Consider the following 23,768-nt stretch of genomic DNA (forward strand, 5'->3'; position numbering starts at 1 on the left):
AGACAAAAATAAATAAATAAATAAAATTAAAATTAAAATTAAAAATTAAAAATGTGACTTATTTGAAAGTTTCCGAAAGCCTCTAAATCATATTGCAATGTAATCAATCTACAGCTAGATACACACAACTCGAATTGATTTTCTTATTATATTTTATTTTTCTAGTTTTTTTATATATTATTTCTTTTAATTTTTAAAAGGTGTGATGCATTGGTTTAGGACAACTCAATAGGCAACTCATAATATTCTTATTTTTGTTGTTGAATTCAAGCAATCCAAAGATAAAGTTGGACTTCCGCGTAGGCAAGTTCAAATTTTAGCAAATTTCTCTATACTTTAGATTGAATTTAGGCTCCGTTTGGCAAGAGTTAAACGGGATTTTTTTGGCTATTTTAGCCACAAAAAACAAAATAGGTTATTTTAGTCACAAAAAACAAAATATCACATCCAACTCATAATCATTACATTCTTCTCTCACAAAAAAAGCCAAAAAAGCCAAAAAGCCAAAAAGTCATTCCCAAACCAAACTTTTTAGCCCAGGCTAAAAAAGCCAAAAAGACAACCCACTTCCCAAACGGAGGCTTAGACTATCATCAAGTCAGCCGAGCTCATTAGAGTTGCATCCCTAGATCGAATTCTATCGTGAATAAACAACATTAACCTTACTTGTTCAGTCTTGAGAGGCATATTAATTGGAAATGTTAAAAGGGCATGCTCTTGTGGTTAAAGCATGACATGTTTGGTGAATCATAGTCCAAATCTCATTGATTATATGTAATTATTAATTTCTTGACCTTCTAAACATCTTTATCTATCTTATTAACAAGAAACTAAGGGGTTGACCAAGTGGATGTAACTTGAGACTTAGGGGTGTACTCTCTTCACATTTCAAGTTTAATTACTATTAAGGCCTCGTTTGGGAACCTTCTCTTTTAGTCAAAAAGTTACTAAATTAGTCAAAAAGCCAACAACTCATACTAAAAAGTCAAATATTCTCTTTTCTCTCTACTTTTTGCACATCTTTTCATAAAAAGCCAAAAAGTCATCCCAAACATACTAGTTTTTTTAGCTCATATTTTAGCCAAATAGTTAAAAAATTACTAAATTAGCCTGTTCCCAAACGAGGCCTAAGTGTTATCAACACCTTGGAACCACACCCACAGGCTATGCCTAAGATTTGCCAGATCTACGTGGTGGGGGGCAACCTACGTAGATCCTGAAATTAATTAAGGTGTAGTCTGAATACCTAGTCATAAAAAAAAATAAAAAAATAAAAATCTTATTACAAGGGTTGTGGTTTTGTTAGTCGGCCTAATAGCTTTGCTTGGTCTGATGGTTCATGTTGATGGTCCTGCTACCCTTACCTACTCAAATCCTGAAACAAAAAGAGTAGTTTCTGTTGCATGTGTTTATGGATTGAACAAGATTCAAGCCAAGGAAATTGTTGAATTTGCTACTGGTGCAAAAAGAATAGCACTGAATCTTGAGAATGAAAATGTAGGGATTGTTGTCTTTCGTAGTGATACCGCTATTAAAGGAGATCACAAAATTTTCTCTTCCAAATCTCCCAAATGTATTTCTGATCGATATAAAAAAATATCATTAATAAAACAAAAATGATTCATTCAAACCATTCATGCACTTAATTTCCCATTCAAAAATGCCATTCAATAGTTCTCCTTTCTTTGACTTTGCAAAAAGTGGTTGTCATCACTCACTTGCCATAAAAAATCATAGAGATAACAAACTTTCACCATACTCCAATTTATAAAAATAAATTAGGGGGAAAAAAATATTGTTTAATCAAAACAAACGTTCTTAAGAATGAGTTAGCGGTTCAAAAAAAATAAAGATAGAATTAAAGTTGTTAGAAAAAAAAAATCATGATCAAACTATTGTTACAATTTTTTATTAAGTAAAAATATTATGCATTAATTTGTTCAAAAAAATTATAAAAGGCAAAATGATAAAAAATAAAATAAAAATGATCCATGTTTGGTTTGCCATTGAGCAAAACTTTTTAGATTTGCTTTTGAAAAAACGAAAAGTCATTTGATAAAAGTAATTTGATAAAAATAAATATAAAAAAAATATTTTAAAATTTTTTTAAATGATAATTTTATTTATTTATTTATTTTACCAAATTAATTTTTAATTTTTTAAAAAAAAATCTGAAATAAGTTTTATTTATTTATTTATTTTTGTAAGGGCTTAGAAAATGAAATCAAGCATGGTGGAAATAAACTAAAGCAGGTTTATGGTTTAAAAAAGAAAAATGGACTAAACAATATTTATTTATTTATATTTTAAGAAAATGAAAGGGAATAATAGACTAAACAATATTTATTTATTTATTTATATTTTAAGAAAATGAAAGGGAATAAACTCGTTGGTGTGTTTACTAGTTACGCTCTTTTTGGTGGGTCCGTTCGTTCCCATTCCCCAAAAGCAGAAAAAGGCTTCACCGAATCTCCTTCACTGAGCGTGGACTCACCTTCTTACTTTAAATTTAAAAACATTAATTTTAATTAATTAAAACCAATGAAATTAGACATTATGATTTGGAATTGAAATGTGAGTCCATAAATTCCAGTCAGACTGAATTATTTAAGTCTGTTTATTAAACAGGTTATAGTTTATTAAATATGTTATACTTGATAATAGATATGGACTGTTTAGTACAGTATAAATGTCTTATTTTATAACTTATTTTAATTTGAAAGTTTGTGTTAGATTATTTATTGTAACTTGTGCATATATTTTATTAGATAAACATATTTAAAATAAGTTGATTATTTACAATTTGGGGCACAGATATTTTAATTTCTATTTTCTGATTATTAATTTTTAGACAATTCTTAATGTGTAAGTACATATCATATGTACTTACGTAAAGTTATATCATAAAATTATATAAACTTTTACAGATATACGTAAATTAACTCATAAAAAATTTGAAAAATCACAACTTACCTATATTTCTAAAAACTTACATAAAGATTCAAATAAGTTATATTAAATAGGGCCATGATCTTTTTGAGACTCTATCTAATCTAATTATTAATATATATTTTATTTCTAAATACATGTTTATTAGTGTACATAATACATACATAATTTTTAAATTTTATTTTTGTTTGAATAAAAGAATGCATCCAAAAAGGTTTGAACCTAACATTTTTGTGTCAACTCAATTAGAAAACTAAATAATATTTTATTTTAGAGAAATTCTATGGTACACACTCCTCTATCTATTTCTCTTTAAATTTATTTTAATATTTGTACTTATTGGGATGACTTGAAATTTTAATATCAAATTAGAAATAAAAGTTTGAGGCACATGTTTGTTTTTTTAATAGATTACAATCACAGTAAAAATCAAGAAGTTTTTAGTTTAAGATCTATGATATTTAAGATTTTATAAGATAAAAGACATGCAACATTTTCATAATAGTTGGAGTTCCTTAACATTTTCACAATGATAGAGAAATTTTCAACTATTCATAGAAAAATTTTAGATTCACAAAGAAATTTTAGAGAAATGTCTTTGTGACGAGCTAAGCTGAAATTTCTCCAATAATATTATTGAGGAATCTTAAATAATAAGAATAAATATATTGAACCTTTCCTACTATCCAAAATTAAAGAGGAATGTTTCACTAATTTTTCTAAAAAAATACATATAATTAATATAAAAACAATTCTTAAAACATGTCTATAAGGAATATAAAAACAATGGAAGATATTTGAATCCCAAATCTCTAGGGTTTATTTTGAGAGTTAGTTAAAAAAAAATTAATTTATTGACTAAAAATAAATTTACAAAAAAAAATAATAATGTTATAAAAAATTGTTTGTCTAATACATCTTTTAAAAAATTACTCATAAATCTCATATAAAGAAATGTTACTCCATTTAGTCCTAGGGTTTTTTCGTTAAACCATTTAGTCCTCTTTATATTTTGGTATGTTGTTTTATTTGAATTATTAAATTCTAATTTACTTATTTGCCCTTATTTGTGATTTGAAACAGATTTTGTGGTGGCGTATGGATAAGGTATGGTTTAACATTACTATTTTTATGGGAGAGGAATTACATGACTCTGTTTGGGAGGTTTGATGTTTCCTTAGTTGATGTGTTTGTTCCGAATGTGATTTCGGTGTGTATTGCTTCAAATTTGCATGTGGATGACTTTGCGGTGCTGCTTGTTTTTGGGTTTATTCATTTAAGGTGCTATTCGCCGTTCTCTCAGGTTGGTGCCATTTCAGTATTCTGTTTTGGTTTGCGATGGGTTTTCGGATTCCAGTTTGAGGTGTTTGTTGGATCATTTTTGTGTGATGTTTGTGGTGTATATTTTGTTGTTTGATTTTGCTTTTTATTTTTTTGGTCCTTATTGTGGTTGAAACGTATGTATGGTTTTCCGGCGATTAGGTGTTCGTAACATCTTTTTATCATGATGTTCAACGTTATTTCGGTTCATTTAGTTGTGATTGTCTTTCAATTTTTAGCATAAAATAGTGGATTATGAGGCTATTCCGATTTGGGTCTCGTATTGGTATTAGGTGTTGACGATTTCATGTGTCATTGGCCAAATTCCGGTGCTATGCAACATTGCGACATGGTGATGTTGTATCTGTACAATGTTTACTATACATTCGGAAGATTTTGTTCACATTGGATACCGATGCACATTCCCATATGAACAGTTGTATCCATTAACATACACGTGCAATGTTATTTTGGTTGAGTTATTTTTTTTATTTATTCCCCCAGGTGTGGAGTTTGCGATGCTGCTGTTGTGTACTTTCGGGCAAACAAATGTGGTGTTTCGGCTTCATCAAACATTGACATTTGCGCAGTTGGTCCATGGTGTTTGTGACAAGTTTGATGGATTGGACCCGACATTGCTGTACTTCTTTTTCACCATTCCTGGATACAGTAAGTTTAAGGTTGATTGTGATGACGATGTTCAAAAGATGTTGTCCCTTGCGAAGTCGTTTGGCATTGACTGTATGGATGCGTTAATTCAAATGCGGAGTTATGGGGCGAGCGTTGAATGTGGCATCTCAAGTTTCCCTAATGATGAAGTTTGTGACACTACGAATTGGCCGATGTGTGATATTGAAAACCAAACGGATTTGTTATCATCATATTGTCCTCACAAATCGAAGACATTTTTGTCTGCCAGATAGGTATTTGGTATTACACATGTTGATCAATCCTTTGGGGGGCGAAGCTAAAGAATTTCGGGCAATACTCTGCAAGCACACAGTCGAATAAGAGTTTCAGTTAAGTACGTTAAAAATGATTCAGTACTGATAATCGCTTTGTGTAAGTTTGCAACATCATCGAGGTATGCGTGGTTAGTTCATGCAAGGGTGTCTGTATCGAACGAGTTATTGCGCTTGAAGAGGTTCAATAGCGTGCATTCTTGTGGTGCTGCTGTACGGACTTACAGAAACCCACGGACTGGGTTAGAGTTGGTGTTTGATGTTATCGCGGACTGTGTACATGCATAACCACTCACCCGTCCAACGAAAATGGTGTTTGATATGAAAGATAACTACGGGTTAGACATTAGTTATTAGGTTGCTTAGTTGGGGGTGGAGAAAGTGAAGGCTGAAGTATTTGGAGATTATGCTATGTCATTTAACCAACTCAAGTGGTATAGCGATGCTATTATGGAAACAACCCACACAGTTACATTAATTTGGAGTTTGACAGACAATCTGGGAGGTTCGCGAGGTATTTCATATATTTTTGTACATGCATAGATAGGTTCAATCATTGCCACCCACTTTTATTTTTGAATGGGAAGTTTAAGGGTACTTTGCTCGCGGCTACAGCTAAGGATGGTAACCAAGATATGCCAAACATATTTACTGATTATTAGTTGAATTTGACACTTTTGGTACATTCGTCATACAACACAAACTGTGGTTCACATTCAGATTCATTTTATGCTTTTATTCTCGTTATTTTATAGTGCAACGTCTGATTGGTTTGTATATAAAACTTCTACATGCAACATGTGTAAGTTTGTTCCCCATTGCTTTTGCGATTGTTGATTTAGAAAATTCAAGTAACTCGGAGTGGTCGCAAATTGTGGATGATTCCAGGGTGCTAACATTCGTATCTGATCATAACGTTGGTCTGTTACAATCAATGTCTACCGTATTTCTGTTGGCACACTATGCTTTCTACTTATTGCATCTTAAAATGAATCTCCGAGACCGAACAAAATATGTTAACACTGAACACAAAATCGGCCTCATGCAAAAGTTACGCGAATGTGCTTATGCACCTACAATAACATCCTTCAACCACAAGATCGAGATACTAAAGCTGTGCAGCCCAACGGTTATTGGAAACTTTTTGAAAGATTTGTATCCTCAACATTTGGCGAATACATATTTTAGGTACGTTTTTTTCTTGCATCACGTGTACCCAATTTTTATTTGTACTGTTCCATTTGAATGCAAATGATTAGCTCTTTTACTTATTGTAGGGGTTGTAGGTATGGCAAGATGTGGTCTAATGCTGCCAAATCTTTCAACAACTAGGGTCGTGAAGCTCGACATCTTCCCATCATTCAGTTGGTTGATGCAATTCATAGGAAAATCATGGAACAAATGTCGAAGCGTAGATCTAAATCTGGCGATTGGGTTGGCAAAATTTGTCCGAAAATGGAAAAGAGTTTGGTATCGGCATTCAAAAATAGTCAGGCGTGGATTGTTAGCCAAGCTGATGTTGACGTCTTTGAGGTTCGTTTGCACCCATCAGTGTTGGTCGATGTTGGTAGGCGTTCATGCTCATGTTTTTAGTGGCAATTAAATAGGTTCCCTTGTTCCCATGCCGTTATCGCTTTTCGCAGCAATGGCAGGAACATTTACGACTTCGTTGGACCGTTCTACCATGTGGCGAAATATAAGGCAGTGTACTCCTAGTCTATTTACCCGATTCCTACTGTCATAAAACTAACATTCACAACGTCGAACTACCTGATTGCGCCACCTATATACAAGCGACCACCCAGCCGCACCAAGCGTAAGAGAATTTTATCAAAGGGTGAGGTTGTTCAACAAATGCACTGTTGCCGTTGCAGCAAAATGGGTCACAATAACAGAAAGACATGCAAAGAACCAATGTAGTGCATTTGCTACATGTTTTGTTCATATCGTTGCCGAGCTTGCTAATAAAAATTACCTACATCAACACTCCCGTCATGTGCCCCACTATTTTCTAATGTAACGTTACCAGAGACCCAATCAGTTTCAAAATTTTATGAAAACATATATATTTATCACAATTTGTGTCGAATCGTCACATACAAATTATAATAATAAAAATTTGGTTGCAAACTTTAATGATTGTTTTACTTACAAATTAATTACGATTTCTTGTATATGTGATGATAGGTTGCATTTAAAATGCAGACCATGGTTTCTACATTGTTTTGGTTATTGGAAACCATCAAATGTGGAACACTAGCCTTATATACCAATATATTAACGTACATGGTTATCTGTTATCATTACTCTGTTTGTTTTGATGAAATGTGAGCTTGAGCTCAGTTACATACAACACCGACGACGCTCACTGTACCACATGTAACATCTAATTTTCAACCCAAATTGGCTTTGGTACTTGAAATGTAATGTGTCCACATATCAGTACTAAACACAACATATCCAAACCAACCACCAGTCGTCTTCACATTACCACTACATCGAATGGCAATGTCAAGTTCACCCATATATATTGGACAACATGGCTACACACCAATTTGCTATGTCAGCCAATTCAATGTCATACACATAGTTGCTTATACGGCGATAATAGGCCAACACATTATGCCTTAACTATGTGCCAACAATAGCACTCATATTTTACAACCAATTGTGTGAATGGAACGGTTGTCTTTGTCCCCTAGTCCACCTGCTATTACCACTAAAACCCAAATAACGCTTAACGTACTCCCTGTCATATCTAATTACTGGACGATTACAACGTATGAACACTATTGTCAGCATCAATGTTGAACCACATTCTGCCCACCACCACAAAGCATTAATCATTCTCATCAATGCACACACATTCAAAACAAACCCAAGTTTCCATTATTCGCATATAAAAATGTTATAAACAAAAATAACAAAATCATCATCTACCGCAACAAGTACCATTAATCAACATAATCAATTCAATGAACGCTAACCCAAGAAAACCTTTAGAATACTGTGAAACAAAATTATAACGTACTCCAAGACCATTACAACTGCACAACCATCAAGTAATAAATCAAAACAATCACTTTTCAAAAGCCACATTGTTATATTGGGAATGTGGATGGTATTAACATCAAATCGTCCTGGCACGTAGTCCTCTTTTTGGGTCGTTCAAGAACATCATCACTATTGCCACATGTAGCCCACATGAAGTCAAGTCATTCATCGCATTGTCAATCTCGACACCATGCATGTACTGCCTAATGACGAAACAAACGAAGATAACACAGTCGAATTTGCAGTGTAGCAGCAAAAAAAAACTCGAATCAAACCCAGTCTATAAGTGGAATAATGCAAGCTGGAACAAGAATATAGGCACTACTTACGTATCAGGACTCTGGTGTGGGTAGTCCATGACCGAAATGAGCGGCCCATCAAAATTTGGTGTCTTCACATTGTCAGATGACAACATTAGTTTGACAAAACTGGTGTAGTGTTCCGTCACCCACTGTTTCTACAAAATAAACAAGAAAACCACATTAGCCCCATAACACGTATCACAACATACATATCCACAGACACTAACAGCATACATATACAAAAAAACATCCAAGCTGTCCAACCTGTTGTCAAACGAATAATAAAATTAGGCATGTTATTACACGTTAACTTATGTTCATGTGCTTACCAATTTTAGCGCTTCGTTGTAATGGTTATCCCATATCCCTCGTCTCGATTTCACTGAATTATAATTCTTCCAACTGCCAGTCTCTAAGTCGTGCACCATGACAGTCCAATGATTCGTATGATAGACTAGATAATGCATATATCTGTGACCTCTTGCGACTTTGAAGTTCACGTTCAGATATTTTGTTCGTGAAAGTACGCCCAGGTTCCTTATCATATCCTGCCACAATGTTCAAGGACAATCCTATTCAAATACAACATTAAGATATTCATCACACAGTTCTATGAGTGAGGGTTATATGCGCTTGTGTGTGCGTTTGAATTACAAAACCTACCAAATAAACGCTACTATAAACATGTGATGTGTCCACATTATTATTTCGTTCAATAAACTATTTTCCCAAATTCATCAAGATTGTTGCATATGTGTCAATTACCTACATAATTTCCCGGACCCAATGTCAAACACAATAATGGTCCAAAGCATTGTCATGCTCAACCCATTATGAACACATACACACTACCATTATATCATTCATAGTGTACTTACATTCCCTTGAATTGACGACTACTGCACCAAGTCACGTACATCGGTGAATAACATTTGTATACCACTATCACCATCATCCAAGATTACAGAGATGCACTCCATTATGCAAATGTGTTAACAGAACATATTAATAGACAACGTTTTACCTCATCCAGTTAAACAAAAAAAATGCTAAAGAACATCAACAAACAATGTAAATACTTACCTGTCGCCATCAAAAGTGTACACTATCTCCAAGAGCTTCATCTCATTGTATGCAAGCATGTTCCACATAACATGTTTCTTGTTCATTCAAAACTCGTGCCATGTCTTCCGTTTAACTTCAATATCCTCCACTGTGTATATTACTCCAGGCCCTACTTTCTTCCCGATTGTCATCTTGCAATTTTGTTTGCCACATCCACCTACCACGAGATACTCGTAATCGGCTAATTAGTATTCGCGCCATGTCTTGCTGTTCACGTGTCTGATCAGCGACGCTATATTTTGCCCTAGACTGGAATCAATATGATTGACAATGCGTGCCACACTATTGTCGTCCTGTCCTACAATTTTGTCCACAATGTGCACCACATTGGGTCCCACAACGTCACCTACCATGGAAACCCTTGCACTTCTGCGAATGTCACTATGATTCGGCCTTGAATCTTCAATCCAATTCATTTCATCAACAGAATCTGTCCTCATCTGCACAATTGGGCCAATTTTATCCCCGCTTAAGAAGGAACGTTAAACGCTGTCGCTGTTCATCCCATTTTCGGACCCATTAATTTTTCCCGACCGATTATCCGACGCTGTCTGGGGCTCTTGCCACAATCTATCACTGATTGAATCATAACGTGGACTTCATGGTCATCAACCTTGTCTTCCAATGTTGTTATCCTCTCTTTCAGCTGGCTAACTACCGTATATAGACGAGCAATTATAGCGTCCTTCGCCACAATTACACTTTCAAAGCCGATAAACAGGTTGCTTGCTTGTGTGTCAATCAACAATTCCATGGACTCAACCTTACCATCGAGCTCATGCACACGTGCAGTCTTCGCCTGGACCTCACCCTCCAACTCATTGATTCTTTTCAAAGCCTTCTTCAACTGTTCTATTGTGTCTTTTGTGTCGTCACAAACAGTGCCACCATGTGGTGTGCTTGACAAGTCTAGGAGATCGGGAAACAACACGGGCCATGCCTCTCCGGCTGATAAAATCTTCACACCATCTTCTACATTACCATGTGGCTGTGCTTGGGGCAAGACTTCACTTTTACTATCCGATGTCATTTCAACCTCACCACCATGCGATGAATCTGGCTGCCAACAATCCAAACTTAGTTCTAAAACGTTCACCTTCTCACCACCCAAAGTACCATGCCGCCCATCCCATATAGTGCCTGACAACTTCCCACAGTGTACCTGCAAAACACACCAGTAAAAAATCAAAACATATAAACTAATGAAACATATACAACTGACCAAAGATAAGTCATGAATCATACCTCCATTGAACCCTCTGCTAACAAGTTCAAACCTTTGAGTTTCCCAACAAGTTTACCAATGGTCCACCGACAAAACCTTGGCAACACATTACGCCTATCAGGCTCAACAATGTCGTTGTGCTCACAAACGAGAAACTAAAAACATAGGAAAACATGGAAGATTATGAGAATGTTGCATTACATTTACATATGAAATTTATGATTATTACTAATTAGTTGATCGTCAATGTACCAACAGCACAACTGCATAGCTTGTAACCCTTTCTGGCCTGCTGTGTAACTCATTCAATGAACCAATCAGCGCACTTCTGATCGCTCCAGTCCAATCATATAAATGTAACGTCTCTAATCTTCCTATTACCGACACGTACGCCCAACCAATCGACTCACCCGTATTAGCAAAAAATAATTTCGTACATACATACAAATAGACCAGCTTTGTAATAACTTCTTCATCACGTTCAGTCTTCCTACCCATAGCCACCACAAACAAATCTTTTATAACTTTCAATGAAATGTGACCTATGTTAGGGCATAGTCGTTGGATGAAATCTGAAAAAGCTTTCCCATTTTGCGCAACGTCCAACTTCTCCTTCCTACACTGTATCCTAAACAACAAGCGGATGTCACTATTTCTCAATGGCAGCCCTCTTCCCCCAATGTGGAATTTCTCAACTGCTGGACTGTATATCTGAATGATTTAGCACACCGTGGTGTCACACTTCATGTACACTTTTGAATCCAAGTTATGCACTCGAATTGCCTTGATCATTAGCCAAAACGATTTCTTCTGCAGTAGGTTTATATGGCCAACGTTGAAATTGAACTCTAGCACCATTTTGATCACCCTGGCAATATTTGAGTGGTACATCAGCTTTGACGGGTCAACCACCTGTTTCTTAACATATCTAGTTGTTGTTCTAGCCTTTTGAAAGGCAGTTTTGCTTATCTCCTCGTTGCCAAGTGAGCCGAAGTCTCAGTTGATGAATGTAAACGTGGTGTTCTACCATCACCTTTACATCTAGATCCTTGCCAACTTGCATTGCCTGCGAACAAAATAACAGTAGCAACTTTATGAGTACACATACACTACGCACTTCAGCAATATATGTTCCCAAACAAATCTATAAACCAGCAAACACGACCACACATATAGTCAATGCCAAATCCAAAAACCACAACATGCGACAACACATACAGTCAACACATAACCGATGTTAATAAAATCATGATATGTAATAGCTCTTTTTTTACAATGATTTTTTCTCCCACTTGTTTGTCCCTAATTGTCATACTCCTAGTCAATGTACATACACATACAATCAGTGTCATACACTCAATGTCATACTGTTTCATATCGAGATTTGAAGTACATATTACCAGCAATTTTTTATTAACGGTTTACTTGTGCAACAAAGGTGATAATTAGCCAACATAAATCATGATCATTTACCAACCAACATCGACATGACTCTGTTTGGAATTAAATGACTATTTACCAGTCCAATTAAAAACTCACATTAACATCATCACATGACTTTAAAAACAACACAATAACATCGACACAAACCCTTCCATGATCTGCACAACACAACACGTTTGCCTACATGCCAACTGCACAATAACAAACCCCATATACAACAACAAACATGCAACACGTCTGCCTATCAGTAACAACCACACCCTGTTTACAATTCAAAATTAAATTAAACGCCTAACTGCTCCTAACATACAACATTATTGCATACTAATACAAAACTACCCAAACAAACATCAACACAAACAACATGGTGTACAAACACACCCAAACACTAACATCCCCTAACCCCAAAACCAAAGTACTCAGAAGCATACACAATCCGAAACCCTTATTTCCACAACACAGAGTGCCGTTAAGACCTACCACATTAACATCATGGGTTCATACAAGCACCCTAATGAACATCAACATATTTGACAAACATAAACCAATACATTGCTTTATGCGATTTCAGCACAAAATAACAGCATCCAAATTTGGGAATGTCAATGTTCAAACAGATGATGATACAATCACCGCAATGAACACTGACCCACATATATTCAAAGCAAAGACAAATACACGCATACCTATTGCCATGGCTGCTCGACACCCACGCCAACGTTGGTGAAAGAATGATGTTACCTCGCTGATGTTACGGCCGACGAACAATCACTGTTCAATAAAACCTCAGTGTCCACGCCGAATCGCCTTCACAAATGTGATACAACGGGGCTTTTTGTTCTCCTAGGGTTTTTGGTGGGTGCTATGCAACATTATTTCAAGAATGAATATACTACGATCAACATTGACAATCCCTACGCCTCAATCACACATAATGAGAATCCAATCACTAACATTTCTAAGGAAACCATAAGTTTCTATTCCAGCTCATCCATTTTGTTCGAGATGGAGGGAAAACCAAAAAAACGTTATAATATACTTTTGGACATTTTGGTAACTAGAACATCACTTTAACCCCATAATTACCCTTTCCTAAATACAAAACAAGTGCTAACTTAATGGGGCTTAATGTAATTAACATTCACATAGGACTTTTCAAGCTATAAATTTTTTTAAAAAAAAAGGTAAGACTAAATGGTTTAACATATCAAAATTTGGGATTTATTGGTGTTTTACCCTACATTTTTAACATGTGACTTTCATAATAATTTTTTTAACATAAGAAAATTTGACTAATTTGAGCTTGTTGGAAAGAAATAAGTTTAGCTCTATGATCTTTCATTTGAATTTGAGTTTTTATTTTATAAAAGAATGGTAATGATTTGATTTTTTTTTTTTAGCAAAATAAATTAGTTTAATCAATTAAATTTGCTTTTAAGGACTGATATATAACTTCTTCTTTTTTTAACTATTTTATATTATCGAAATACATGATAGATATTTATTTTTATTATTTCTTAATAATTATCTCTAACAAGATAATTAATCATGAGTATTTATATAAACAATGATGCAAAATAATGACCTATCATTTTTTTTTTTTAGTGCTCTTGGGTGGTAAGCCTAATTTTCAACGCTTTTAGGGCAATAGTCTAAGCTTTATTCTTTTGAAGTAAAAAAATAATAATAATTTGAAAATTTATATTATTCCTACTTATATCTATGTGTCTACGCTACTTATATGTTCACGTGTCATTCTTTTATTTGTCCAAATGTTATCTATATATCCACATAATTTATTTATTTTTTCATATTACCACCATCAACAATTGCCATCACCGGCCACCTTTAGCGATTGGCTGGTGGTGATTTGGCAACAGCCAAGTAAAAATAGAAAAAAACATTCTTCAAAATAATAATTTATTTTTTTCGCCAAATAATTCCATTAATTATGTTTCTCTCACAAAAAAAAAACAAAACAAAACAAAACAAAAAATAAAAATAAAAAAATTCAATTTTTAGAATTACTGCCATGTGTCTGTAGAAGTAGACCTATTGCCGATATATTTTTTTGGACAAAATTTACTTTATCTCCTTATGGTTTTGCCTCAGAACACTTTACCCTCTATGATTCAAATATAGGCATAGAACTCCTTTATGGTTTTGGATTAAAGTGTTACAGTTAATTTTTTTCATTAAATATAACGGAAGGGGTGTCACACTCTCTCATATTAAGAGTGAGTAATGCAAAAGTTCTAAGTCAAAGTCAAATATCAATAATACCCTCATATTCATCATATTCTTCAAATTAAATCATAATCCTAACCAAACCCTAATTATAATTGTCATCTTTTATCAATAATTTAATTTAATTTAAAATGTAATTAAATGAGAAATTGGATTAAAACAAATAGTAGATCAAGATAATTTTATGGTAATAAATTAGAGTATTTAGGTTAATATATATGCATATGTATATATATGTAAATATTTAATGTAAAATGTTATTAAATAATAAATTCAGTTAAAAATTAAAAATTAGATTAAGGTAATTTTATGATTTAATTTTATGGTAATAAACTAAGGCATTTAGGTTAATTTATGATTTAATTTTTTTAATATATTTGATTAAAATGTTATTAAATAAGGTAATTTTATAATTAGGGTGCTTAGTTTAATTTATGATTTAATTTGTTAAATTTATATTCATTTGTTTAATTAAAAACATTATTAAATAAGATAATTTTATGATAATAAATTAGGATATTTAGTTTAATTTATGATTTAATTAGTAGTATATATATATATATATATATGCTTATTTTGAAATTTTATTAAATAAGAAATTAGATTAAAAATTAGAAATTATATTAAGATAGTTTCATGGTAATAAATTAAGGTGTTTCGGTTAGTCTTATGGTTTAGTTTATGGTAATTTATATTTAATTTAAAATTTTATTAAATAAGAAATTGAGTTAAAAATTAAAAATTAGATTAAGATAATTTTATGGTAATAAATTAGGGTGTTTCGTTTACTATGATTTTATTTGTTGAATATGTTATTAAGATAGAAAAGTATATGTGTTAGAGAAGAGATAAAGAAAATATATCATAGGGTTAGATAATTTTGTCCATACTCTTAACAGAGTTACTTTTACACTTTAGTCCAAAATTATATAAAAGTTCTTTACCTATATTTGAACTATACTGTGATAAAGTGTTTCGAGTCAAAACCATAAGAGAGCAAAGTAAATTTTGCCTAATTTTTCTTAAGCACCTAAAAAAAAAAAAACCAATATACTTTTATATTTTTGTGTTTCACAAATATTTTACTTTTTATGTGCATTTAGGTTAAGTGTATTTAAACAATAAAAAAATACATAAAATAGTAAAAAATTACTAAAAATAAAAAAAATATATGAAAAAAAAAACTCAATTTTCAAAAAGAAATATATTTGGTCCAGTAGAGGGAGTTCGACTCTGCTTAAATGACATGACCGGATGACTTGCGTCATTTCTGTCTATCATGATTGTCATCCTTGTCAACTGCAACTACCACCCTTATCAACTGGTGTATCAATCAAAATCTGCTCAGATGATCGGCATCTTTCCGGATGACCGACATCTTCTCAAATAAGTGACCAGATGATCGTTATACACAAATTTACACAATTCAAAGTAGATCGAGAAAGTCCTCTCTCTCTCTCTCTCTCTCTCTCTCTCTCTCAAACTTTTCTAGGGTTCTGTCGGAAGAGCGCCGTTTGGAGAGGGGGAGGGCCCGTCGGCTGCCACCCACTTCTTCCTCCTTCCTCTTCCCCATGGTTTTTCTTTTGCTTGCTATAAATAAGTTATGGGAGCTTGTCTTCCCACTTCTCTCCCTCTATGAGAGGTTTTTTTTCCTCTTGGTGGATGTTTTTGTTAGGCTTCCCTCTCCCTCTCCCTCTCCCGCCAAAGCTAGATCTACCTTGTTTCTCCATCCGTCGCCTCACGCCGAAGCCGCTTTCAGTATCGCGCCACCAGATCTGCTCGGATCTGGACCACCTCCATAGATCTGGCCTTGTTTGGGTTTGAAGTCAAGCTTGATCTTATTTTTGCTTTGTTTCTTGATTTTGTTTGTTTGTGTTTTTTTTTTTTTTTGAGTCTTTTGGTGCTTGATTGTGGCCTACACTCTACACTCTCTGTGATTGTTATCTATGATTCTTTCAGACATGCTCTAACGCCAATTTGATTGGCTCTGTTTTCGTAGTATGAGTACAAACCTATGAAGCACGGATACTTCAAAAAGGGAGACGTATCCGTATCGGATACTTATCGGATACCGATACTCGTTGGATACTCGCAGATACATATCAGATACTTCTTAAAAGTATCGGATATGTCTTAATTAATTTTGAAGTATCGGATACTTAATTTTGAAGTATCGGATACTCAAAGTTACATATTACTTATAATATTTTGTTTAGTTCTTTGATAAGAGGAATATAGTAAGAGTTAAAGTAATAGAATTTGTCAAATTGATGTATCCTTATTGTCTCTCTCACTTTTCTCTCGCTTTCTCACTCTCTCACGTTTCTTGTCTTTGCTCTCATTCTTTTTTTTGTGTTGGCATGTAAGGATGATGTTTAATTTGCATTTGCTTTTGTTTTTAATTTTGAATGTTTTATGAATGTTTGAAGACTTTAAGGTTAATAGGAATCTCTCTTTATTTATTAATTTACTTTAAGTTTCATTTTCATGCATATTACATTATTAAAATTATAAAAATATTTTTTTTTACGAACGTATTCCCGCTGTACCTGTATCATACTTTTTCAAATTTTGACATATTGTGCTTCCTAGGTTATCATTGATGACTTAAAAAAGTATATTTGCTGAAATTTTTATTTAATAATAGTTTTTTGGCTTTAGCTAAGGTCCTGTGATATTCACTGATGAAGGGGAACAAGTTGAAACTATTGATCTTGAAGACTCTTAGTTTTATAGGAATCTTTCTTCTTTATTAAATTGTCTTTTGTTATAGGTTTTATTTTTATGCATACTGCATTACTAAAAATTATAAAAATAATATTTTTACGAACGTATCCCTGCCGTACCCGTTTCCTAATTTTTCAAATTTTTCCGTATCGCCGTATCCATATCGTATCGTATCCGTATCCCGTATCTATATCCGTGCTTCCTAGGTACAAACACTGATGTGCGTCTGGATAATTTTCATAATTTTCACCTTCGCGCTTATTGTAATATTTTTATTTTATTTAGTGTTTGCTCTTGGTTGTTGGATTCTATAAGTGCTGTTTGGCTATTCTTTAATGGAAATTTCCTTAAAAAAATAAAAAAATAAAAAAAAAACTAGATCAAATTCGATACATGTATTATTACTGTTTCAAAAAATCAACCAAAAACCAAACACGATGGATGGTTTTGAGTGCGCGTGGGACTGCTCACGCCAGTTGTTGACTGTTTGATGTTTGCTTTAAATTTGTTTTTTAAGTAGCAAAAGATGTTTGTTTGGTTAGGTAATCACTGACTGTGTTTTGCTGTTTCTATTGTTGCCTCTTCTTTCTCCACCTGGTCCTTTTTCCCTCTTCCCCTCTCTCTCTCCACGGTTTTCTTGCCATCCAAACAAATTTCTTCGGTGATTTTGGAATTTTAGCTCCTGGGTTTCATTTTTGTGTTCAAATGGTTTTTTATCCAAGTGGGTTCCTGGGTTTTCTTGTTTTGCCTTTTTAATCTTTGCTTTTTGGGTTTTCTTGATGGCTATTTTCACTGACCCATCAAGAGATTGAGTTCTTTTCTTGGATTTTGGAGAGAGAAAATGAAGGATTTTGCTGGAACTCCTGGAACCATCACTGGGCTTGTCCTAAGGATTTCTCAGTGTTTGTTTGCAGCTGGTTCAATTACTTCTATGGCATCTACTAACAGCTTCTTCAATATCACAGCTTTCTGGTATTTATTTTCTCTTGATCACTCATTGATTTTCTTTTTCTTTTCATTTTTTCCTGTAACCTAATGCTTAACAAAGGACGTGTATATTTCTTTTTCTCATAATTCTTTAGTTATTCAAGTTCAGTCATGTATTTTCATCCATCAAAAAGCAGTTATAGTATGTATTTTGGCCATTTCATATTTGGGATTGTTTTGTAATAGATTGATTCTTAAGAAGAATTAGACAATAATAACAAAAGAAAAGTTAAATTTGTGTGAGACGCTTAATCAACTTGGGCTTAATTTACTATGTGGATGTGATTAGACCCTATTGAGATCTTCTAATTGTGAACTTGACAATGCTGCATTACATGAAGCAATGTTATGATTATCAAGTTACCAAGTGCAATTCTTTACATTTAGGTAAGAGAAAACATGTAAAGATCCAAAATCATCATCATTTGTCAAGCACTTGATAATGCTAGCTGCAAATTATTTCCTTTGCCTCTAATTTGACAAGAGCTTCTATTTAGCTTAGATTTTGATCAATCACTATGCCATGAGCAAATATTGTAGATTTTGTTCCCCAAACTATCCCTTCCTATTTCCTCTTTGCAAAGGCCTGCCTAGGTCAACCGACTGGGCTAAGGCCAAGGGAGAGACTGCCCTCCCTTCCTTTGGTAGTTTCTTGGCTTCCCAAGGATAGCAGTAGTTGGAGCAAAGCCTGCTTTCTTCGCTCTGCTAATGAGAGATAAAGTCAGAGGGAAAAAAACGTGTTCTCTCTTTGTGGGATCCGAAAGTGGACAGCACATAGCATTCTCTGGGCACATAGGATCAAACGTAAAGCAGCGCTTTCTTGGCAGAGTTTTAGGCGGAAAGAGGCTTTATGGCTTGTTGGAGCTGCTGAGCATAACGAATCGAAGCCGCAGGCAGAGCAAGTTGCCTGGCTCAGTTAGCGGCTCCAGTACATTCTCAATTGAGAGGTCAGGCTTGTCTTCGGCAAAAAATTGATTGTTTCTTCTCTATTACGAGGCTCTTTCTTAAGTTCTTTATTTCTTCCGCTATTATGGGGCTCTTTCTTGGATTGATATTGTTGGTGTTGGGCTTGCAAATGGTGTGTGTTGTTGGACTTTCTTAAATAGGTAATTGTTTAATTTGATGTCGTTCTCTTGATATGGGTAAATAACCTCCTACCGGTTGACAAAAAATTCCTGCCTATGTCCTAATGAACATATAAATAAAACTAGTTTCACTGGCATAAGTTTGTTACCCTTTCTACCCTGTTTGCCCTTGGGGGAATATATTGGATAAAATTGGCCCTTACTCTATCCTTCCTAAAGCCAGGAATGGACGGTCAGTTAACAACCACTTATTGGACAGATGTTACATTACCTATCTTGTGATTTTATCCCATATTAGAGGAGGTCATCATCATTGCCAATCACCTCTGCAAACCAATGAATCGTTAAAATGAGGAGGTTGGCTGATAATTGCCTAGGGTTTTTTCAAATATAAATATAATGTATATATTTATATTTATGTTTTGATCAAATTATGAGGGAGGGGGGGCTGAATAAATAAATAAATAGAAGAAGAAAGGATCTTGTAGTGTGTATTATTATTACTACTGTCTTGCTATATCAGCAACTACAAATTCTTAGGTGAGCTAATGCTTATCTTCGACTTGACTTCATGGTTTCATGATATTTATGCTTTTACTTGGTTATGGAGCTTACTGGTCCCAGCAAGTATGTCCTTCTAAGGAAGTGTTTAAACGAATTTGATAAGCATAAAACATGAAACATTAAGAGCAGAAACATAAAACAAAAGAAAGATAACGATGTTTGCTCTGTCCGTGCAGGCTAAAAGAAAACAAAATTTTATCATTTTTTTTTTCGAGCCTGAAAAACACACAATTACAACAAACTAGGGGAAAACCTAGAAAAGACAAACAAACACAAGATCAAAGCCAAAGCCAAAGCCTAAAACAAATAAAACTACAAAACAAAAGAAGACAATAAAATCTGCAAACTGGAGAAACATATCTGCATTACTGTAACAAAGAGCAAAAAAAAGGCTACAAGTTACCCAAAAAAATTTTTTCAATCCTCTTATAAAAAACGTTCATGCATGGCACTAATAGCATGCTTTTACTAGTTTTACTAGTTGTGTACTTCTATTTGTTAGAAGTTTTGAATCAATTTATTCCTACACATTTTCTGCTGCCAAAACTCTAAACCCTAAATCCTAAACAACGTCAACTAGTTAAATTTTATGTTCTTTGTTTCCTTGTTAATTCATAAGGTCTTTTGTGCTGCATCCTAGAAACGATCAGTTATTGAGGCCCAACATTTTGGATAGCTACTCCTGAAAATTTATTGATCTGAGGTGGCTATGCTGACCCTCTTTATCATTTTACTCTAAATTGGGCCATATATATTTGTGAAATTATGTGTAAAAAGATATCCATTTTAAATTCCTCGACCTGCCAATTTTGCATATCCTGCTGACTCCTTGCTATACTATTAATTTGAACAGTTCACTTTTGTCAGTGCAAATAATGATTCTTTATTGCAATTTGCACATGGCAACCATCTTAACTGAATGGTTCTCACCTTGTAATCATTACTACTAATGACTGTGTTCTTTTCCGATTTTGTCATTTCACGTCTGGCCAGCGATGCTTTACATGATAGAGTGTTGGGCAACTAAAAAAGATGTGCATAAAATGAGTGTAGCACCTATTGAAGATAAATGAAGAGTATATAGGTTAAGATGGTTTGGTCATCTATAACGAAGACCTATAGATGCAATGGTAAGGAAGAGTGATAGAATCACCATAAACGGACATGCTAGGGGGGGAAGAAGACATAAGTTGATATGGGATGCATTAGATAAAATATATATAAATTTATTTAATTTAACTATGCTCTTGGCCAAAAAAGATTCACTTAGCCGATCTTATTTGATTGGGACACAAGGCTTAGTTTGGTTTGGTTTGGTCTTATCTGGCCACTCACCCATCTAACTTCTGCATTTTAATACCTCTCATTTTATGAACTTGTATTTGTAACTGTTAAGCATAACGGGAAGTGAAAAGCAATGGTGGTTTACTTTTATTAGATAACACTCCCTCTAAATAGAGGTAAACACTTTGTGCACAAAACTCCAAAATAGACAACTTGCCTTTTTCTCCAAATGAATAATTTACCTAATTGATAAAAATACTTGCTTAATTTTGCTAATTAAGGCACATTATTTTTATTCTAATTTTGTTAATTTAAGCATTCTAGGAATTTGAGGTATTGCTTGTAAAAAAGATGAAGTCTCAATCGTATAGTAATGTCGCTTTGTTCATATATTTAATCGTAGATTTCGAGGATGGGCCCCTTGGCACAATGATAAGGTTGCTCCATTGCGCCTTGTGTGTCATGGATTCAAACTATGGAAACAGCCTTTTTGTATGCGGAGGCAAGACTTTGTAGTCTGATCCTCTCCGAACCCCACATTGGCGTGAGTTTCATGCACTGAGAGTGCCATTTATATTTAATCATACTATTCAAGTTTTAGACTTGAGTGATAAAGATAGCTTGATGCATATCATAGGTGACCTCATCCTCCATGTCTGCAATCAGTTCATCCATAACGGCTCAAAAAATACTCAGAAATAAAAATCTAGGTCCCATCCTTTCTCATACCCTTCTTTCAGCCAGACATTTTTTTACTTGATCACGTGAAATATCTAGGTTTTTTTTTTCCTTTCTTTGGGCATCCCTTGTTTTGTTTAAAGGAAGCATTTTAAATGAAAGTGGTTTGGACGTAGTATTGTCAATGTTCTTCCTTCTTCTGACTATTACACCTATTGTTTTGCGAGTCAAAATTCCATTTCTTGACCATTTCAAAGGACGAATGATTGCCGCCCAATCCAAATTTTGTTTGCAGTTACTTGATTGCTTCAATGGGTTTGCAAGTCATGTGGAGTTTTACACTTGCATTCTTGGACGCATACGCCTTGGCAAAGAAGAAAGTCGTCCACAATCATGTCCTCGTCAGCCTCTTCGTGGTTGGAGACTGGGTCAGCCTCTATCGGACCTGTTCATCATTCCTAGTTATTCCATCAAATCAATAAAAATATTCATTTACAAGGGTGGTTATTTATTTATTTTTGGCAGGTTACGGCAACATTATCTCTTGCAGCAGCTTCTGCATCAGCCGGCATAACAATGTTGTACTTTAGTGACTTTGGAGGCTGCCAGTCAGGTGGGGAATGCCAAAAGTTTCAAATATCGGTCGTTTTGGCGTTTTTGAGCTGGATAACAATAGCAATATCATCTCTAATTATGTTTTGGATTTTGGCAGCTGGATAGAACCTTTTTTTTTCTTCTTCTTTTTTTTTTTTTTTTTTTTTTGTGGTGGCTCAGCCTCTTGTTGAAATATTTATAGTTTAACCCTCCACATGGCTGTGAATATGAAAAGAAATTAAACAGGAGAGATATGGTGATGCTTGAAACATGTTTTGGGGTTTCACAATTAAAGCTTAATCAGAAAAGTGTGTTTTTGTGTACTTTATATGAACAAATAAGAATGGTCTAGCCTGCATAGAAGTCTGATTCCAAGCAAAACGACAGGAGATCCTGTCTCTCAGATTTCTTGATTGTGCCTTGCTAATAACCTTGTTTGGTTGAGTTTTAAAAATCTCTTATGTTGTGTTTGGTTGGGAGATTTGATGAGCGATTTAGAAAGGAAAAAGGAAAAGGGAAAAGATGTGTGAAACTAGGTGAAATTTAAGCATGTTTTATTTATATTTCACCTATCTTTTTCATTTTCCTTTCTAAATCCCTCCTCAAATCCTCCAACCAAACACAGCATTATTCTTTCCTCTTTTTTCTGTTCTTTTTTTTTTTATTTATCAAAAGATAGAAACTAATTTGACAAAAATAAAATTCAAAAAATATGTATTTACAAAATATATATTGTGAAGATTAGCTTCTTCTTTTTTTTTTTGGTAAATATATATTGTGATTAGAGTGACCTGATTAGGTTTTTTTTAAAAAATATATATTGTGATCTGATATCCAATGAGGGGGGAGGTATTTGGGAGAGATATTGCCGATTTAAAAAAAAAAGAAAAAAAAAGAAAAGAAAAGAAAAAAAAGGGTATGAACATTATAGGGCAAGAGAAGAATATAATCTGCCAAAACCTACAAGCAATTAAAAAGGTGACGATATGAAGAACACATTCTACAAGTTCATAACATTCCCAAATTGATTCGAGCATTTAGATTGTGTGATTCCATGCTTCTATCAAAATGGGAATAAATAAGTAAATATTCCAACATTGAAAGATCAGAAAATATTCTGATGTGAGAAATCAAGTAATTTTTTTATTATTTTTAATTAACAACTTTTTTGTATTTCCCAAAAATAAAAATTAAAAATTAAAAATAGAACTCAAAAACACAA

General features: G+C 33.9%; 1 protein-coding gene across 1 annotated transcript; it reads left to right on the forward strand.

Annotated features, from left to right (window-relative positions):
• The first annotated feature begins 17,778 nt into the window (after positions 1-17,778).
• On the forward strand, positions 17,779-22,869 carry LOC114300419 (CASP-like protein 5B3). The gene is made up of 3 exons (XM_028245293.2): positions 17,779-18,326; positions 22,248-22,380; positions 22,478-22,869. Exons 1-3 carry the CDS (start codon positions 18,196-18,198, stop codon positions 22,670-22,672), a joined length of 459 nt encoding a protein of 152 aa, XP_028101094.1. The 5' UTR covers positions 17,779-18,195; the 3' UTR covers positions 22,673-22,869.
• Positions 22,870-23,768: the final 899 nt, after the last annotated feature.

This window comes from Camellia sinensis, chromosome 7, assembly GCF_055761805.1.
Source record: "Camellia sinensis isolate YWXY chromosome 7, ASM5576180v1, whole genome shotgun sequence".
NCBI classification, from domain to species: domain Eukaryota; kingdom Viridiplantae; phylum Streptophyta; class Magnoliopsida; order Ericales; family Theaceae; genus Camellia; species Camellia sinensis.

Coding starts and splice junctions, on each gene's coding strand:
- LOC114300419 (XM_028245293.2), top strand. CDS start 18,196: ATGAAGGATTTTGCTGGAACTCCTGGAACCATCACTGGGCTTGTCCTA. Junction 18,327..22,247: donor TTCAATATCACAGCTTTCTG/GTATTTATTTTC, acceptor TTTTGTTTGCAG/TTACTTGATTGCTTCAATGG. Junction 22,381..22,477: donor TCTTCGTGGTTGGAGACTGG/GTCAGCCTCTAT, acceptor TATTTTTGGCAG/GTTACGGCAACATTATCTCT.